The sequence below is a fragment of the Mustela erminea genome, chromosome 12 (genome assembly GCF_009829155.1).
Source record: "Mustela erminea isolate mMusErm1 chromosome 12, mMusErm1.Pri, whole genome shotgun sequence".
Classification (NCBI taxonomy): Eukaryota; Metazoa; Chordata; class Mammalia; order Carnivora; family Mustelidae; genus Mustela; species Mustela erminea.
Window position 1 is genome coordinate 6,106,509 of NC_045625.1, and position 18,112 is coordinate 6,124,620.

Genomic DNA, 18,112 nt, shown 5'->3' on the forward strand with positions numbered 1-18,112 from the left:
CCCCGAGGCTATACACCCAGGCCCAGGGAAGCCAGCACCTGTTTCCTATAGCAGGCGAGACAAGCTGGGCAGTTTCCTCAAGACCAGAGCACATCGGCCAAGCTGGCCAGAGGCACCGAGTGCGAGTTATCCTGCCCTGGTCTCTGTCCGCAGTCCACATGCCTGCCACCAGCCCAACCAGACTTGGGCCCCTCTCTGGAACGGCCTCCTCCCTCCTGCCCCAGGGTTGGGGATGGGTGTGAAGTGTGGGCAGTGGGCTTTGGAGGAAGCCCGGGATGGGTGATGGCTGGTGGTCCCTGTCCCATGAGGGCCCCTGCTGGGAACTCCTGGGGCTCCCTCATCCAGTGGATTTCTTGGTCCAAGGCTTCCAAGAGCTTCCCTGGTGTGAGAGGGTCCCAGAAGCACAGGCAAATGTTGCACAAGCAAGGCACGGGGCGAAAAAGCCTGATTTCACGGTCCTGGAGGTGCAGGGACAGGATCTGGGGACGCCCTGCAGAAGCAGAGCCCAATTCCCACGGGACACATAGAAGCCTCCGCGTGTGTGTACATGTGCGTGTCCCCAGGAGGCTGTGTTCTCAAAAGGCTGGCATCTTCTCGACCTTCACTGTTGGTCTCCTCCTCCAGACTGTGCCCCTCTGGGAGTCGGGGGTTTGGGTCCCTGCTGTTTCCTGCTGTGCCTGTGTCCCCAGGTCTTGGAAAAGCACCTGGCTCCTAGGAGGTCTCTACGAAGTGAACGAATGGTGTGTAAAATGAATGTGTGTCTCTGTGTGTGTGTGTACATGTAACAGAGATGGGGACTCAGGACGGCTCTTATCCAGTGTGGATTCCACGACAAAAAGTGTTTGGGAAGGGTTTCTCGGCACTGGGAACACGGTGTGTCATGGGTGTGGGTGGCAACAGGGGCTCACAGTGGCATCTGTGGCTCACGGGCTTGCAACCAACAGGTCAGACTGGCTCCTTTGTCATTGCTCAAGATTTTCCTTAATGGCACCTCTGCCCTTCCTCCCGGGGCTCTCGATGGTCAATAATGCGAATTTTAACAGCTCGCTGGTATTCCATCATCCTGGATAACCTCATCATTTATTTAATCTGCCCTTACTGTTGGAGAAATTAATTTTCCAGGCTGCGTCAGCATGAGCAATGCCTTCACGGGCATCTTTGAGCAGAAATCTCTGTGCACGTCCATTTCTCAAAGGTCCATTTCTGGGAGGAGAATTACTGAGTGAAGGGCATATGTTTAAGGTTTGTGGTATATGTTGTCCTCCAAAAAGATGGTTCCAGTTTGGAGGGGACTTTAAAAAGAGTTTTGTCAAGTTTTAGGACCCATGTTGGGAAATTTACAAGTATATATACAAAGACCAGAGACCACCCACAATCCCACGTCCTGAGAAAATCACTGTTCATGTTATGGTTGATTACTTTCCAGATTTTTAAACAATGCATATTATGTATTTGCATATGATAGGTAATTGGCATAATGTATTCAGGAATCTGTGCATATTAGATACATAATATGCATTTAAATGCACATAACACTTACATGTATTTAATATGCATAGATAAAATATACACTATGTATCAGTGTGTGTGCATGTATTTATCTCCAAAAGAGATTGTGTCTCATCTCTGCTCCTTGGAATGCCTGCCGCGTGGCCATCCCAGGGACAAAAGGTCGCCCTTCTTGGTATCTGTGCCTGCCAAGAAGATTCTGAGTAACTTCACTTTTTAAAGTGTGAATTATGAAAACAAGAAGAGTTTTCTTCCTATTTCCAAATATAAAATTATAACATTGAATTATTCTCTTTCAAGCTACACACAACTCCCCCAGACATGCAGAGCTATCTGCTGACTATCTAGAATTTGGCTTCGTTTTTTTAAAAAGTTGACACAATATTGTAACCCTTTTTGGAATGCATGTTCAAGGCCACAGGGGAAGAGCCTGAGGAAGGAGCGTGGCAGGGAAAAAGGACTGTCTGGCGGGATTATCTGGAGAGTCTGGGGCAGGGGTTAAGAGGAGATTGAGGCTAGACAGGGAGAGCCCGGCCAGATGGTGGAGCCTCAAACACCTGGCCTGGGTGATGGAATGTTGCCGAGAGAGAGCCCTCGGGAGCCACAGGAGGCTTTAGATGGTGGCGGCGGGGGGCAAGATCAAGGCTGGGTTTTAGGGCAAGAAATCTGCCGGCTTGTGCAGAATGCCTGGAAGGAGGTAAGAAGAGGGGATCTCCCTGTGGCTTGGAAAATAATTTGAGCAAAGGCTTTGTGTCTCCTCTGTAGTGGGTCTGGGGTTGTCGGGTACATCATGGGCAGAGGAAGGCCAAGCTCAAGGTGGACAGCCAAGCTCCTTCTCCACCTGTAGTCTTTCCTATGACGTGTAATAAGCTGCCACAAATGTAACAGCTTAAAACAACACCCACTTGTGATCTTACAGTTTCTATAGGCCAGGAGTCAGGGCCCAGCCTGACTGGGTCCTCTGTTCAGGGTCTCACCAAGCTGCAGTCAAAGAGGCCTTTGGGCTGAGGCCGCACCTGGAGCTCAGTGTCCTGTCGAGCTCATTCAGATTGGGCAGAGCCTATTGTAAGACTGACGCCCTCTGCTGCTGGGGGCCGCCCCTCCACAGGCAGTCCGCCACAGGGCTGTTGGGCGATAAGGCCAGTAGACAGGAGAGCATCCCTGTGCTCTGAATCCCTTCTTTCGGGGAAGACCCAACTCTCCTTTAAAGGGCTCACCTGCTTAGGTCAGGCCCACCCGGGATAATCAATCTCCCTTTCAATCAAGTCAAGTCATCTGATTAGGGACTTTAATTAAATCGGCTAACTTCTTTCATTTTTGGTGAAAAGCAAGTCGGAGTTTGCACCCACACTCCCACAAGGGACTATCCTGGGGTGAGAATCACGGAGCCATTTTAGGATGCTGTCTAGCCCTTCACCTCTCCTCTGAGGACTCCTTCTGATCTCCATATGCCCCCCACGACCCCCCGTATCTCAAGCTCAGTCCTTCTACGGTGTGAACAAAGGGTTAAGAAGCTCTCTAACACTCTTTGCAATATAGACAAGAGTTACTGATGACCACAAAGCTTCTGGCCCCGGGGGACCAAGGGTAGAGTCACAGGCGGGGAAGGACAGCTCTGGAAGGGGGTCACCCCCTCACAGGGGACACAGTGCAGAGCAAGCACATTTTCCATCTTTACAGAGCTTTTTGTGCAGTTGAGACTAATGCATTGGTCTGCTCGTTCTGTTTCTCTGTAAGGTTATTAGTCACAGGACAGAGAATACGCAGACAAGCGGATTACAAACCACGATGAAAATTTAGACGACAATATTTATATTTGGGTTTGTGTTCGTCCCAGAGTTTTTGCATCGCATGGACGAAATGTGTGCCAAACGGCTCAGTACATCCTGGTTCCCCTCCCCCATGTTGGATTCCTTCTTGAAGTGGGGCTTCGAGATGGAATTACTGGTGGTGACAGCATTTGAACGTTTTCACGACTGTGGGGACATTTTCAGGAAGGCTAGTGCCCCTGTTTATGCTGGGACCCCAGCTGGTGATTTGGGATTTGCTTGTTTGTCTTTGGAGAGAAGACTGGGGCAGGCACTTGATGGTCACCAAGCTCTGCGCCCAGCAGCGACCGCACAGCGCCCTCCAGGGGCGGGTGACAGAGGTGCAGGGCTGCGCATGCCCTATTGCTCTGGCAAGGAAGGGACAGAGGGAAGAGCCCCGGAACCATGTGTGCTGGGTACCTGGGGCAGAAGACGTGTTCTTGCACTCCAGGACGGGAAACAGTCTGACTTCCTCCAACACTACTCTGCGCCCCTCCCCCGTAAACACCAAAGTGCCCATTTATAGAAGGGAACTCTGTGCCTACAATCCCATGAGGTGGCTTCGGTTCTCATTACCGGTTGTTAGCCCCATTTTTTTTTTAAAGGTTTTTAAAATCTTTAATTCATTTAACAGAGAGGGAGAGTACAAGCAGGGAGAGCAGCAGGGAGAAGCAGACTCTCTGCTGAGCCAGGAGCCGGATGTGGGACTCGATCCCAGGATCCCGGAATCACGACCTGAGTGGAAGGCAGCTGCTTAATGCACTGAGCCACCCAGGCATCCCTGTTGTTAGTCCTGTTTTACAGAGGAGGAAACTGAGGCTTACAGAGATGCCTAGCCCAAAGTAAAACCGGTCTCTATCTTCAGGTTCTGGGTTTTGCGAGAGCCCAGACTGCCTTTTTTCTTTCTTTCCATCAAGTTATTGTATTTCAAACAACAACAACAAAAAAACAGAAGTGAAGTTATGCAATGTCCTCTCCCAAGCCTGCCTGGCCAAATGGGCTGAGGGATTCGGAGAGAGAAAGATTCCAAGTTCTCCCAGCAGGGGACAGGGCCTTGGGAATCTTATCCTCATGGAAAATTCTATCCCGGGACGGGGGCCCAGGGGGCTGCCCACACAGCCCTGCAATTAGGGGGACACTAGCGACAGCCTCATCCAGGGAGGGCTGCCGCCGTGCCCCCTCCCTCAGGTCCCTGGAGCCGCACATGTAAACGGTTAAGCTGGTTTGTTTTCTCTACCGTGCTTGGGAGGAAGTGACATTGACATCCTTGTGGTCCCATGGTAGGGCCAGCGTCTCTGTGGGAAACAGGCCCCCAGCTTTTGTGAAGCTGGTGTTCTTGGGACCCACCTTCTAGGCCCCAACTTCCACCCAGTGTGACCCCATCTCTGCTGCGGGCAGCCCCGACCTGGCGCTGCTTCATGGCACCCTCTCTTTGGATAGGAAATAAAGAGACCGCCGTGGTTCCATCTGAGCGCTGAGCTCGGGCCAGTAGCTGGGCCGCCTGTCACTTGCTTTCGCTTAAGTGCTCTTGTGGAGGACAGAGGCCTGCCTGGCTGCCAAGAGGGCACTGCTCTGGCCCCCCGTGGGCCAACGGCCTTCTGTGGTGCAGGTTCTTTGGGTGAGGGCAGGAATGGTCATCCCCTCATGAGGGAGGAGGCTGCTTGGGCCATGATGGCCCCCAGCTCTGGTCTGGGTGGAAGGGCAGGCCAGCATCTTCCTGACACCTCTACAAGGCAGGTCCTGCTTCCAGGATCTTCTTCCTCCCGGGCACTTCCGTGTGCCTGAGCCAAATCCTGGCCACCATCTGGCTTCCCTCATCTCCCTCAGCCCATCATCCTGTCCTTAACCCCTGCCCCCGATGTGCTTGGAACACCTCCCAGATCTGGCCACATCTGGTCCGTGCTGCTGCCGCTCCTCTCTGGACAGCTGCCCTGGCCTCTGCAGAGTCCTCCCTGCCTCCACTCTTAGTCCTATGGCCACTTCTCCATACAGAAGCGGGGGGCGGGGGTGTCCCTCCACCAAGCCAATCCCCTCCGTGGCTCCCCACTGCCTGGATGACATCCGGACTTCTAGATCTGGCCACATCACCCCACCTGAGCCAGCTTCTCTCCACCTTCATCCCACACTGGGAGATCCAGCCCTGGAACTGTCCCCACTGGCCCCAAACGATAGCTTTTATCTTGCCTCGGGGCCTTGACACATGCTGTTCCCTTAGCCAGAAGCACTGTTCTCCCCCACTCTCCTTGTCTGGCCAACCCTTCATCCTTCCAGGATGCCTCTTCCAGGAAGACTGCGCAGATGTCTCAGACCAAGTTTGGGGCTCCCTGTGTTGGGTGTGGCCTCTGCAGCAAGGGACCCCGTGTCATTTCTCTGCTCTCTCAGGGCCCTGGCACACAGCAAGTATGTCCTATTTGTTCAGTGAATGAACATTAAATGGAGGCCCAGAAATCACCGAGCCAAGGCAGAGGCCAAGCTGAGCAAGACAAGCCCCCTCCCCTTGACACACACTGTCCAGGGCACAGCTGTCTCCCCCTGCTCTGGCTCTCATAGTCTGGTGAACCTGAGCTCCCCGAGACAGCAGAATGCCCCCTCCCCATGCCTTCAGCCAGAGCTCACGCCTCCCTCACCCTCATGGGTGCCCCACACTCTCTGGACCACAAGAGTTCCGACTGTCCAGCCATGAGAAAGTCACACGGTGAGTGTCCTGGGGCTTGTGTGCACCTTGGAAACGGGTAGAGCTCAATGCGCAAGAACCCAGTATTCACGGTGAAATCCCAGACGAAGTACCGGGGAGAAGGTCTCGGGGTGAATGCGGGAGAATGGGGAGGGGTCCTCCCCTCACTCAGACATATCCTTAGCGTACCTTCTAACACAGAAATGGGGATTGTCCTCCACGCAAGGATTGTTATGAGGCTTTGACCTGTTTGAGGTCACCTAGAAGTTGTAGCCCATGGGGCGGGGGACCGCTGACACCTGGGGCATTTGCTACAGTGTGGGCAGGGCAGACTATGGGAGAAGAGGTCCCTCTGATTGGCTGCATTGGGGTGTGACCACGGTGTCACAACGAGGGCCATCACCAGGAGGGGCTGGTCATCTTTATGCCCTCTGGGGGTCAAGGAGTGCTGTGTAACTTGCTGGGGACTGGTTGAGGTCACTATTGGCAGAAATGACTCTGAACTTCCCCGGAGGATATGCCCCACAGAAGAGGCTGGAGGGGGCCAGGCAGAAGGGGCTGCCTTCTGGCTACAACCACTCCCTTTACCCTGGTTTCCTGCCAAGTCATGTCACTAGCTGGTGGTATGTGTGTCCTCTGTCACCCGCAGGTACCATCTGCGAAAAGGTGGGTGCACTTGGATAAGGTCTTCCAGTGTCCTTGGCTGTTAGGACACCCCTCTGTCCTTCGAAGCTGCATGGGACCTCCACTATGCACCCCTGCTTCCCGGGTCATTTGCCTAGGCCCCAAGAGTGTCCCACACCTTCTGCATGCCCAGAGATAAGAGACTTAATTCCAGCATCTGCCCACCCACCACCCACAGTTCGGCCAGCCCAGGAATCCATGGTCACCCACCCTGCCCCCAACCATAGGGCTGAGGGGACACTCTCTGCCCAGACAGGGAAGGTATCTGCCCAGAGTCACACAGCAGGGTTTCTCCCAAACGCCTAGGTGCTCACTGGGGTCCAGGGCAGGCCTCTGTCCTCCTATCCGACTCCCCACCCGTGGGGCTCTGCTGGATGTTGGATTCATTCGTGAGAAGGCTCAGACAGGAGGGCATCTGGCTTTGGCATGGTGGCTGGTCTGAGCTGGGCCCAGGGCAGGCCTCATGAGGGCTGCAGGCCAGAGCAGGGTCCCAGAAGGCCATCCGCTCAACTGCTTTGCTGATCTTATCTGCCTTCCCTCAAACTTTTTGGGGCTTAAAGGTTTTTGTTTTGTTTTGTTTTTTTGTTTTGTTTTTTATTTCTTAAAGAAAAAAGCTTTTCGGTTTTAATACACAAAATAAATGTAGTCCTTGGTGGGCTCCTTCTCCGTCTCTGGCCCAACCCCTCCAAAGGTCATGGGCCAAGGTCTCCCACGGCTGTAGACAAAGGGCTCCCAGCATCTCAGCAGCCTCTTGGGCCCAGCAGTCTGGACTGGAGAGAGGGGCCGGGAGAGCCCAATCAGCCTGCCCTGGAGACAGCGGACAGGAGAAGGCCACTTTCATGTCTGCCGTCTTGGCTGTTGTTAGACCAGGGAGGCAGCGGGGTCCTGGGGGGTCGGTCATCAGTTCACCGTGGGCACCTGGCTGTGGTGCAGGCTGAACTCCTTGGCCTTGAGACGGAGGCTGGCGATACTGTTGGCCATGTTGACTCCTTGGGTCGCAGGGCCTGGGCCTCCAGGGCTGTAGGGTGGCACCGTGCTGGGGGGCGACAGAAGGCACAAGTACATGTGGCTCTGACCACTTCCGGCTGCCAGGCCTGGACCCCAGCCTGTGGTCCTTCTGCCTCGCCTCCTCCCTTGCCTCTCCTGGGAAGCCTTCCCCCCCGGGGCCGGGCATGGCTGGGGTTGTAGGCTCTGGGGAGGAGTCAGAAACAAGCACAGACCCCACCGGACACGGAGCAGCTCCCTGGGTCCTGCTCACCCTCAGTGCCCCCCCCCCTCCCGGCAGGGCCAGGCGCACAGCGGGATGGGGGAGGAGGGAACACACACCTGTTCAGAAGGATGCCTCTGGGTGGGTCTCCCTAGGTAAGGACAGGGCGGGAGAGCTGGCCACCATGGGCATCATAGGGATTCTGACCCCACGGGCCCACCTGCTGGATCTCGCCTCGCACAAGACCAGGGCCCCAGCAGAGCGCCTCACACAAGCACTCGTGTGCACACGTCCTCACAATCATGCAACTCTCGCACACACCTACACTCATGAGCACACACACACTGGCCCACGCACTACTCCGCAGACACGGGCTTCAGCAGCGCCTGGGCACCGATCATAGCTTGTGCCAATCCTGGGAGGGGGCGGGGACTCCTAGGGCTCCGCCCCCTCCTGGCCGGACGCGGGTTCCTGTTCTCACCTGTAGGGGGACGAGGCTGTCCAGGAAAGATAATCGGGACTCAGGGCGGTGGGCCGGGGAGCCACGGGCTGCTCGATGGCGGCCTCCTGGCTGTAGGACTTGAGCAGGGAGGCGGAGCGGTTGGCCAGCATGGCCCTCTCGTTTCGGCGGAACTTGGCCCGGCGGTTCTGAAACCAGACCTGGGGGGCAGGGGAGGGGGGTTGAACCGCGTGCAGCAGGCGGCAAAGGGGACCCACGTCCTTTTGGATGCAGTGCGTGCCCGCTCTGTCACCAGCTGTGGGCTGGCAGCTTCCCCTGTCTGGGCCTCGGTAAAACGGGAATGACTCTACCGCGGAGTACGTGAGCGTGGGACAAAGGGCGAGGGAACGCACGGAGGAACAAGGGCACGAGCACTTCGCTGCTACAAGGTTTTAACTGGAGAGGGGCGTGCTGAGCACTGGGCCCAGAGCTGGCCCAGAGCGGCCCTTAACACTTTAACGCGACTTTTTTTTTTTATCAAAACCTTTCACACCAGGCACTGCTCTAAGTAAGCGCTTGGCAAATCTGTTAACTCCTTTAATTCTCCTAAGAACCCTATAAAAGAGACCCACGTGGTCCTCACTTTCCAGGAAGGCACCCTGAACGCAGAGAGGTTAAGTAACCTGCTCAAGGCCACACCGCTGGTAAGGGGCAGGGCTTGGATTTGAACTTGAGTCCTCCCAGCCTCGGATGGACTCCCCTCCGCAGAGGCTCCGGAGCCCCGAGGGAGAGGTGGCTGCGTGCTCCCATGGCGGGCTCCCTGTCCCCCCGCCAGGTGCGCACTGCTCACCTGCACACGCGCCTCGCTGAGGTTGACGCGCCGGGCCAACTCCTCGCGCACGAAGGCGTCGGGGTAGTGCGTGCGCTCGAACACGCGCTCCAGCGCCTGCAGCTGGCTGCTGTTGAACGTGGTGCGGTTCCGCCGCTGCTTCTTCTTCCGCTTGGCGGCGCTCCCGCGCCCCGGGCTGGGACATTCACCTGCGGAGGGGCCAAGGGTCAGCAGGTGGGTGGCGGCCCACCCAGGGGGTCACGACTCGGGTATTAGCTTGGCACTTTGCACTGTGTGCTCTCCTCCGGTCTCCCCCACTGCCGGATGGACGGTCCGGCCCCGAGAGCAGGAGCAGATCCCTGGAGTTCACACCTTCCTTTATCCAGACATATTAACTGAGCAGCTACTGTGTGGTAGGGGCTGTGCTGGGTATTGGAAAGAGCTGGAGCAGACAGGGAGGTGGCCCCAGAATAAGAGGCCCAGTGATGTGGGACCAAGGGAACACCAGGGTGCAGGAGGATACTCAGCTCTGGCCAGCTATGGGGAGACAATCAGGGAAGGCTCCTCAGAGGAGGTGGTGCTTGAAATGGGTTTTGATGGATGTACAGGAATTTTCCAATCAGATCAGAGGGAAGGAGAAAAGGCAGTAGAGGCAACGCACAAGAGGTGGGAATGACCAGGGGGTGAACAGCCATTATGGCCACATTTCCATTTTATTGGGGGCAGAACTGGACTTGACTGTTTTTCCACAAGGGCCCAGTTCATTGTCCACTCCTCCAGGGAGCCCTCCCGACCACCTGAGATCCCCTGCTACACTCACCCCCCCCCAACACACACACACCACCACCAAACTCAGCACTTCCTTGTGCCTCTGATTTTATTAAAAATGTATATTTTAATAACCAAGTAATGTCACTGCTTGTCCCAGTAACAGATTCAGATACCAGAGAAGGGTCAGCAGTAAAACAAAACACTCCCCTCTCCCCAGCTCCACCCCCCACGCTTTATGAGATGACAAATGTACATTTTAAAAAATTTACAAGCATGAGATCATGCTGAACACCCCGGTGCTTCAACTTGCCCGTTCCTCGATAATATTCCAGACACCATTCTGCCTTGGCACAACAAACATAACCCTCCTTCCGTGGATTGCTCCCCCCGCACTCTATTTTCTCTCATGTTCCCTCCCTCCTCCCGGCGGAACTTATTTTTTATTTTTATTTTTTAAGATTTTATTTATTTATCCAAGAGTGGGAGAGGGAGAGAAAGAGAAAGAGAGAGAGAGAGAGAGAGAGAGATCACTAGCACGGGGGAGAGTCAGAGGGAGAAGCAGGCTCCTGGCTGAGCAGGGGCCCCGACACGGGACTCGATCCGGGGACCCTGGGATCATGAGCTGAGCCGAAGGCAGACGCTTAACCGACTGAGCCACCCAGGCGCCAGGAACTTATTTTTTTAAAGCAGTTTTTTTTCCTTCCAGCAGGGATCCTTCCATGTAGTGCACAGAAATCATCCACACTCCCCAAGCACTGGGCTGGAGGACTGCTATGGTTTATCCCCCTGGAGCCCTATTGACAGGCACCTGGCGCATTTCCAGTCTTTTGCCACTAAAAGAATGCCACGATGAAGAACTACATGCAGACATGATTTTCTATTTTTTGCCAGCGCATATTTGGGACAGATTCCTAGAAGTGGGATTGCTGGGCCAGTGAGAAAAATGCTAGAGGTGGTCGGAGTCCCCCATAAGGCTTCCCACCAGCGGTGTATGGGAAGGCCTGTTTTGCTCAGTTTGGACCACGGAACATACTGTCAACCTTTTGGAGTTAAGTCCACATCTTGTATTTTTGCTTTCCCAGTTACACATTCCCTTAACATGCACAATGCTGGGTATTCGCTCTCCCGAGCTTCTAGAACATTCCAGGCCCACGATGACTATCACTCGATCCCTGTTTTCAAAGATGCTCCCACATTAGCAGGATTTATTGACTCTCGAGCAACCAACGGATTGGATTTGAGGATGAAGCTTTCCATGAGACTGGGGGATACTGATTGTGGGAGGTGAAGGTGGTCCTGCACAGGGCAGTGCCTGGGAAAAGGTGACCGGACAGCTGGGTTCGGATGGCTAGTTCTCAGTGGAGGACAATCTTGCCTCTAGGGGACACCTGACAGTGTCTGGAGACATTTCTTTTTTCTTTCTTGGGAGGTGCTACGGGGGTTGAACGGGTAGAGGCTTGGGCCGCTGATACACAGGACAAGGACAGGCCTGCCCACCAAAGAATCATCTCGTTCACCGTGCTCATGGCGCTGGTCTAGCAGGACGTTCAGGACGGTTGCAAACGCAGGAGTCACATGTGGGGGCGGGGGGTGGCCGGGAACACGAGTGGCCCCAAGGGAGCCGCCTCGTCCCCTGGCCGGGTTCCAGCCTTCTCTCCACCCCTCTCCTCCAAGAAAAGGCGAAGACGGATGAGAATGTCTGGTGCCTGCGAATGTCTCTCTGCCCCACATCCCTGTCCCCTGGAGCGGCAAGAAAGCTAAACCAAAAACAACAAGGGCCCACGAGCTGAAAACCGGGTGGCGATCAACAGCCCGAAAGCAGGACGGAAGTTTCTGGAACACCAGCCATCCCAGAGACGATTTCCGCCCCCCTCCAGGCAACGCTGTTTGGGCACACACCCAACGCAGGAGGCATGTCAGCCAAAAAAGGAGACTTTTTCGAGAAGTTTCTGAGCAATTCAAAACGGAGGGTGTTTAAATGAAAACCATTTTGCAGCCTTGGCCCCGCCAAGTGGGCGCCGGAAGAAACTCGGCTCTTTCACCAGTTAAACTGTGTGGTTACTTGGAGCCGAAACGCTCACGCGAAGGCATTTAGCGCCGGGCCTCCCGACAACCCCAGCTGGTCTCCTCGCGGGTCTGGGGTCCGCTGTCTCCGGGGTCACATCAAGGCAGCACTGATGGGACAAGGCTCGGCAAAAGCTGGTTCGGCCCATGAGTGGTGCCAAGCGTCGCCCCTGCTGCCACCCACCGAATCTCTGCCCCCGCCCTAGGAGGTGTTACCCCACTGCACACACAGAGAAACTGAGGCCAAGGTTGTCCCTCTGGGTTGGAATTCCTGCTGGTCAGAAGGCTCCGCCAGCCCCAGCAGTGGGGGGTCTCCTCCCTCGCCCACCTTGCTCCTAGGGAAGGTGACACAGGGGTCTGTCGCCATCTCAGTCCTGGCTCTAGGAGGCAGGGTCACGGCACCTCACTGGTGTGGGGATGCCCCTGGATCTCCAGCCCGGCCTGGCGGGCGGGGAGGGGCGGGGGAAGACATAAGTATGTCTGTCCATCGGTCCATCGGCACCGCTTTGTTCCAAAGGAAGAGCTCCCCTCTGGGAGCTGTGAGGGACAATGGCTTGCCCGAGGTCCCATGAAGGTCCTACGAGGAGCAGAGTTTAACTCGGTGCAGTGCCCAGAGCAGAGGATTTGCTCCACAAACGGTCACTGTCCTTAGCATTGTTGTTTCTGTGCGAGCGGCTCCGTGCCCGAGGTCAAGGGTGTTTCTCCCCAGGCCCTTTGGTCCCAGCTGCAGGCAGAGGCTGAGAAGCCGCTGAGGTTGAGGACACCTCAAGCAGTATCCTGCGGGTGACCCAGGACTTGAACCCACAGGCTGGCCTCTGCTTCCCAGCGGATGTGCTGGATATTTGTGACCTGAAGCTCCCGCGTCCCCTTCTGAGACGCCGATCGAGGCAGGCATGTGTGTCCCCCAGGGAGGGGGCTCCGCGCGGGGATGTCCAAGCACTTGGAAAAGAAAGAAATACTCACTAAGCCTCCAGCCAGCGATTGCTGGGGCCCCGGCTCTTTCCAAGTCAGGCTGTGCCCCAAATCTCCTTTTGTTCAGTAAAAGTCCCACTTTTCTCCGGGGTTCAAAATTAAGCCCAAACCCTCCTGCGTTTACACAGGCTGCCCTGGTGCCATGGCCATTGCCATTACAGGGCTGGATTGGGGGAGAGAGAGAGACACGTCTTCGGAAGGGGGTGGGGGGGGGGAGGCCTGCTATGCTCTCTCTCCCTTAAAACCAAATTACTTCGTCCCCGATTACATTACGATAAAAAAAAAAAAAAATGACTTGTGCACAGTTTTCTGCCATTAAATTATTTCACACGTACCATTTATTTGGCTGAATGCGGGCCAAAGACATTTAAAAACTCTGCTCTCGGCCAACTGATCGAGTGTTCCTGGCTCCTCTCCCTGCACCCAGGGTTTTTCTTATTCCGTGTAATTTAAGGGTCTAAACAGTCTGGAGGGAATTAACTGCAAATTCTTCCTAAGACAAATAAACCCTGCCTCTTCGTTTCTGCCTTTCTCAAGCTGTTGAGAGACGCTCTCTGTTTGTTTTTGCTTCAAAAAGTCAGTTTGCGCCTGACCCCGGGGCCGTGGCGAGCTCCAACCCAAATAAATAACTTTTATTAATTAGCATTTATTCTGACCAAATAAGCAGTCCCTCTCCCCCCTTCCAATGTGATCTCTGCCAACACGTTCACAAAAATAAACAGCGGGTCCCCAGGACCTTGATGTGGATTTAACAAATTAACACCGGGGCCTTCGTCAGAGGAGCTGGGAGCGGCAGAAATATTTACAGCCAGGGAAGCCTGAGGAAGGAAGTGGAGGTGGAGGGCCCGGAGGGGCCTGCAAAGGCTTTGGCCCCCACTCCCAGGTCTCCTGGAAGAGATGAGGGTTCCTTGGAAGGACCCCTGGTTCTCCTTTGTGGGGCTCCAGCAGAAATGTTGCAAACTGCCCTGAGCTGCCACGGAGCGCCACTAGGAGGCGCTGAGGGTAATCGCGTGCCTCCTTGAGGGAGAAGGGAAAGGCCAGACTGCCCAGTGGTTAAGGAGGAAGGACCCCCACCCCCACCCCCGCTCCCCCGCTGCCCCCACCCCCGCCCGCGCCCCCGGCCCCAGGCATCTAACTGAAAAATGGGAACAACAAGGAACTCCTCATTAACCCTACACAGGGGCTCTTAGCCTGATTTTACAGATAAGGAAACTGAGGCTCCCAGGGTTAAGGAACATGCCAAAGCCGTATCTGACTAAGAAAGGCCTGTGCTGGGGCGCCTGGGTGGCTCAGTGAGTGAAAGCCTCTGCCTTCGGCTCAGGTCATGATCTCAGGGTCGTGGGATCGAGCCCTGCATCGGGCTCTCTGCCCCGCAGGGAGCCTGCTTCCTCCTCTCTCTCTCTGCCTGCCTCTCTGCCCACTTATGATCTCTGTCTAATAATAAATAAAACTTAAAAAAAAAAAAAGGCCGGTGCTGGGATTTGAACCTGCAGGTGGGCACAGAGTCCAGGCTCCTAGCCCCGCTTCGTGTGGGGCAGCCGTTCCTCCTGCAGGGGCATTTCTGAGGGTCTCTCCAGGGGCTTAGGGTCGATGATACACCCAGGAGGAGGGGGCCTGAAGTCCGCAGGGGTGTTTCCGGAGCTGGGTGGGGTGCGCGTGCTGGAGCCCCCCGGCACACAAGCTAGGGCCTGGAGTAGCATGCAGGAGGGAAAGGCGTGCAGCCTGTGAGCTCTTCCAGGGCAGGGCCAGGGTCAGGCACGGCCCCGAGTCAGGCCAGCAACGTTAGAAGGAAGAAAGGAAGGAGTGACAGGAGGAAGGAGGAGAGGCATGTCCCTGGAGCCCTTCCCGGGGCGGCCAGCCTCACTCCAGCCAGGCTCCCAAGCGAGGGACGCAAGAGGTGGTTTCATGTCCAGCCAAGCTGGCCTTGGTCCCGGGCACTGAGCGCCCAGGCCTAAGGCACCAAGAAGGGGCTCAGGTCCTCTGGGGAGATCACACAGGCAGACTTCCGAGCATCACCTCCCTGGAGGCCCCGCACAGTCTCAAGAGGGGAAGCCAGGGCTGTCTCTGATCTAGAGAGAAGACAGGGAGAAGCCCAGAGAGGGGCCAGGACCTACCCAGGGGCACACAGCAAAGAAAGCCCACGCTCCTGGCCCGTTCTTTTTTGGATACATCCCTGGTAGCCAGTTGCCAGAGAAAAGGGAAAGAGGAGGTAGCCCCAGCCCCCAGCCCAGCCCTGGACATGGTGAACACAACAGAAGGTTGGAGCCTTTCTCTAGAGGGCCTTTCTGGCTCTACCCACTGGATGGGCCCAGTCCTCGGGGGGGCTCGGGGCTGCCGTCCTGGGTGTGCGGCCTCTTTAAGGTCGGTACTCACACTGGACATACACACCTCTCACTTGTGGACCCCTGTGCAAACCGCTCCTGGGCTCGCGGCCCTCCTCTCCTTCCCCTGACTCATGTCTCAGCAGAATGTCACCTCCTTCAGGAAGCCGTCCCAGACCCCCTGTTGTAGCTGTGTCACACTGTACAGTAAATGTGGGGTCATGGGTGCAACAGGGCCTGGAACTTTCCTTTTTTTTTTGTCCCTCTGGAACTCATCACAGGGCCTGGCTTAAGGTAAACACTTCACAAATATTTTTTGGGTGTTGAGTAAATGAATGAGTGAACAGTCTGGGACTCTCGTGCCCAGACTCCTCTCCCTGCCCCCAGGCCAGTGACCAGTGACAAGGGGGCCAAAGCAGGCTTGGGCTTACCATGGAGTCTGGAGGAGACTGGGGGAGGCTCCCAAAGATCCCCTAGAAACCTCAGCAGAGTCCTAGAGGTACAGCTGCCATGCATCTAGGTCTCTCTGGGGTCTGGAGCCTGTCCCTTCTAGGCAAAAAGGCCACGGTGTGCTGCGTACCCTTCCTGAGGATGACCGGACCCCCTCAGAAAACCCAGTGGAAAGGCCTGGACACCAACGGGATCTGCCTATCCAGACAATGTGAGCTCCTACCCACCTCAGGGCCTTTGCCCAAGCTGTTCCCCCTACTTGGGGCACTGCACCACTTTTGCCTGACACAGGCTTATGTAGTTTTTAGTCGGAGCTTAAATTCCCTGCCCTGAGAAGTGTTCCCAGCCCCCAGGCCAGGTCAGATCTCCTCCTAATAGGCCCCTGGGCCCTCTCCCTCACCCACACGTCTGTAAGGAGGTCGTTTTCTCTTTTGGGTTATCTACTTTGTGCTTGTCTCTCGCATTTAACTCAGCTCTAGGAAGGCAGGGACTGGGTTTGCCTTGTCACCTCTGTATCCCCAGGACTGGGCAGGAAGTTTGGTTTCAGAAATATTTCTGAATGGGTGACTAGATAAATGAAGGAATGCCTCATTCCAGAAAACAATGGGAAGTCCCAATACCCAAAGCCAGTTTGCCTTCCCCTCCGAAAGGCCAGACATTGGTTACTTAGATGTGACACTCAAAGGACGCACAATTATAGAAAGCAAGATGACGCGGACTTCATCAAAATTCAAACTTTGGTCAACACCATCAAGGAAGTGAAAAGAATCACATGTTCCATGAGGGGTTTGTATTTAGAAGATCTTAAGAACGCTTAAGCTCAACAATAAAAAGACAAATCATCCAATTAAAACTGAGCAAAGAATCGGGGCATCCCGGGTGGCTCAGTCAGTTAAGCGTCTGACTCTTGATTTCGGCTCAGATCACGATCTCAAGGTCGTGGGATCGAGCTCCTCGTTGGGCTCCGCGCTCAGCCCCGGAGTCTGCTCCAGATTCTTTCCCTCTCCCTCTGCCCCTTCCCTAGCTTGTGCACTTTCTCTCTCTCGAACAAGTAAAATAAATTAAAAAAAAAAAATGAGCAAAGGACCTGAATAGACATTTTTCCAAATAAATAAATGGCCCACGGGCATGCAAAAAGATGTTCACCGTTAGTCATCAGGAAAATGCAAATAGAAACCACAATGAGACACCACTTCACACCCAAGAGATGGCTCGCATTGAAAGACAGATAACAAGTGTGGGCAAGTGTTTGGAGAAATGGGAACCTTCCTGCACCACTGGTGGGAATGAAAGATGGTGTAGCCACTCGGAAAAAGAATCTGACAGATCTTCGAAATGGTAAACAGAGTGACAATCTGACCTAGCAATTCCACTCATAGGTATATCCCAAGAGGAGTGAGACACACAAAAGCTTGCATACGAATGACCGTTACTCATAACAGCCCAAACTTGGAAAAAACCCAAATGTCCATCAGTTGATGAATGGGTTAACCAACCGTGGTCTGTCCACACAAGGGAATGCCTTTTGACTGTAAAAAGGAATTAAGTGCTGATTCATGCTACGACACGGACCAACCCTTAAAAACATTACTTATGTTTAAAAATATTATGCTGAGTAGTGGACGAAGCCTGTGCCATCCATGAAAGGCTGCATAATGGATGATTCTAATTTTAAGAAATGTCCGGGGTGCCTGGGTGGCTCAGTCGGTTAAACATCTGCCTTTGGCTCAGGTCATGAACCCCGGGGGGGGGGGGGCTGGAATCGAGCCCCAGTTTGGGCTCACTGCTCGGCGGGGAGCCTGCTTCTCCCTTACCTCTCCCTCTGCCTGCCGCTCTGCCTACTTGTGATCACTTTCTCTCTCTCTGTGTCAAATAAATAAATAAAACATCAAAAAAAAAAAAAAAGTAAACCTACAGAGAGAGATCAGTGGTTGCTAAGGCCTGGGGGTAGGGAGGGTCGGGGTGGGGAGGGAAAGAGGATGACTAAGGGGCACAGGGGTTTTGGGGGGGCTGATGGAAAGGCTCTAAAATCACGGTGATGGTTGCATAATCGAATATATTAAAAATCACTGAAGTGCACACTTCAAATGGTAGGTGAATTATATCTCAATTGTTCTGCAAAAAGAAGTACAGGAAAAAGCGGGGGGAGCAGAGAGAGCCTCTGGGATCGGCAGAGAATGGCAAGGAAAGGAGCCCCCCTGAGCTGGGGTGAGGGGACTCCGGGAGAAGCCTTTGAAAAATGGGGTCATTGGGCCCAATGCGGGGAGCAGAGACAAAGCTACTGGGCAGAGAATATCTGTGTCCTATTCTCAGGCAGAGAAAAGGGCCATGAGGCCAAGGCCAGCTCAAAGGCTCTGGGTTTCCGGAACCTCCCCTCATGCCTC

The 18,112-nt window shown here is 54.7% G+C and overlaps 1 protein-coding gene across 2 annotated transcripts in view; it reads right to left on the minus strand.

The window, feature by feature from the left end:
• Window positions 1-7,242: 7,242 nt before the first annotated feature.
• The window catches only part of PRRX2 (paired related homeobox 2), a 42,092-nt gene continuing 31,222 nt past the window's right edge, over window positions 7,243-18,112 (minus strand). Inside the window, exons 2-4 of one of the 2 annotated variants that reach the window (XM_032307704.1) lie at window positions 9,172-9,359; window positions 8,364-8,542; window positions 7,243-7,711 (exon numbers count right to left, since the gene is read on the minus strand). In XM_032307704.1, coding sequence (XP_032163595.1) covers window positions 7,576-7,711; window positions 8,364-8,542; window positions 9,172-9,359 — 503 coding nt within the window. In that variant the 3' untranslated portion in view covers window positions 7,243-7,575. The remainder of the gene's footprint in view (window positions 7,712-8,363; window positions 8,543-9,171; window positions 9,360-18,112) is intronic. The other variant, XM_032307705.1, reaches the window with a different exon arrangement.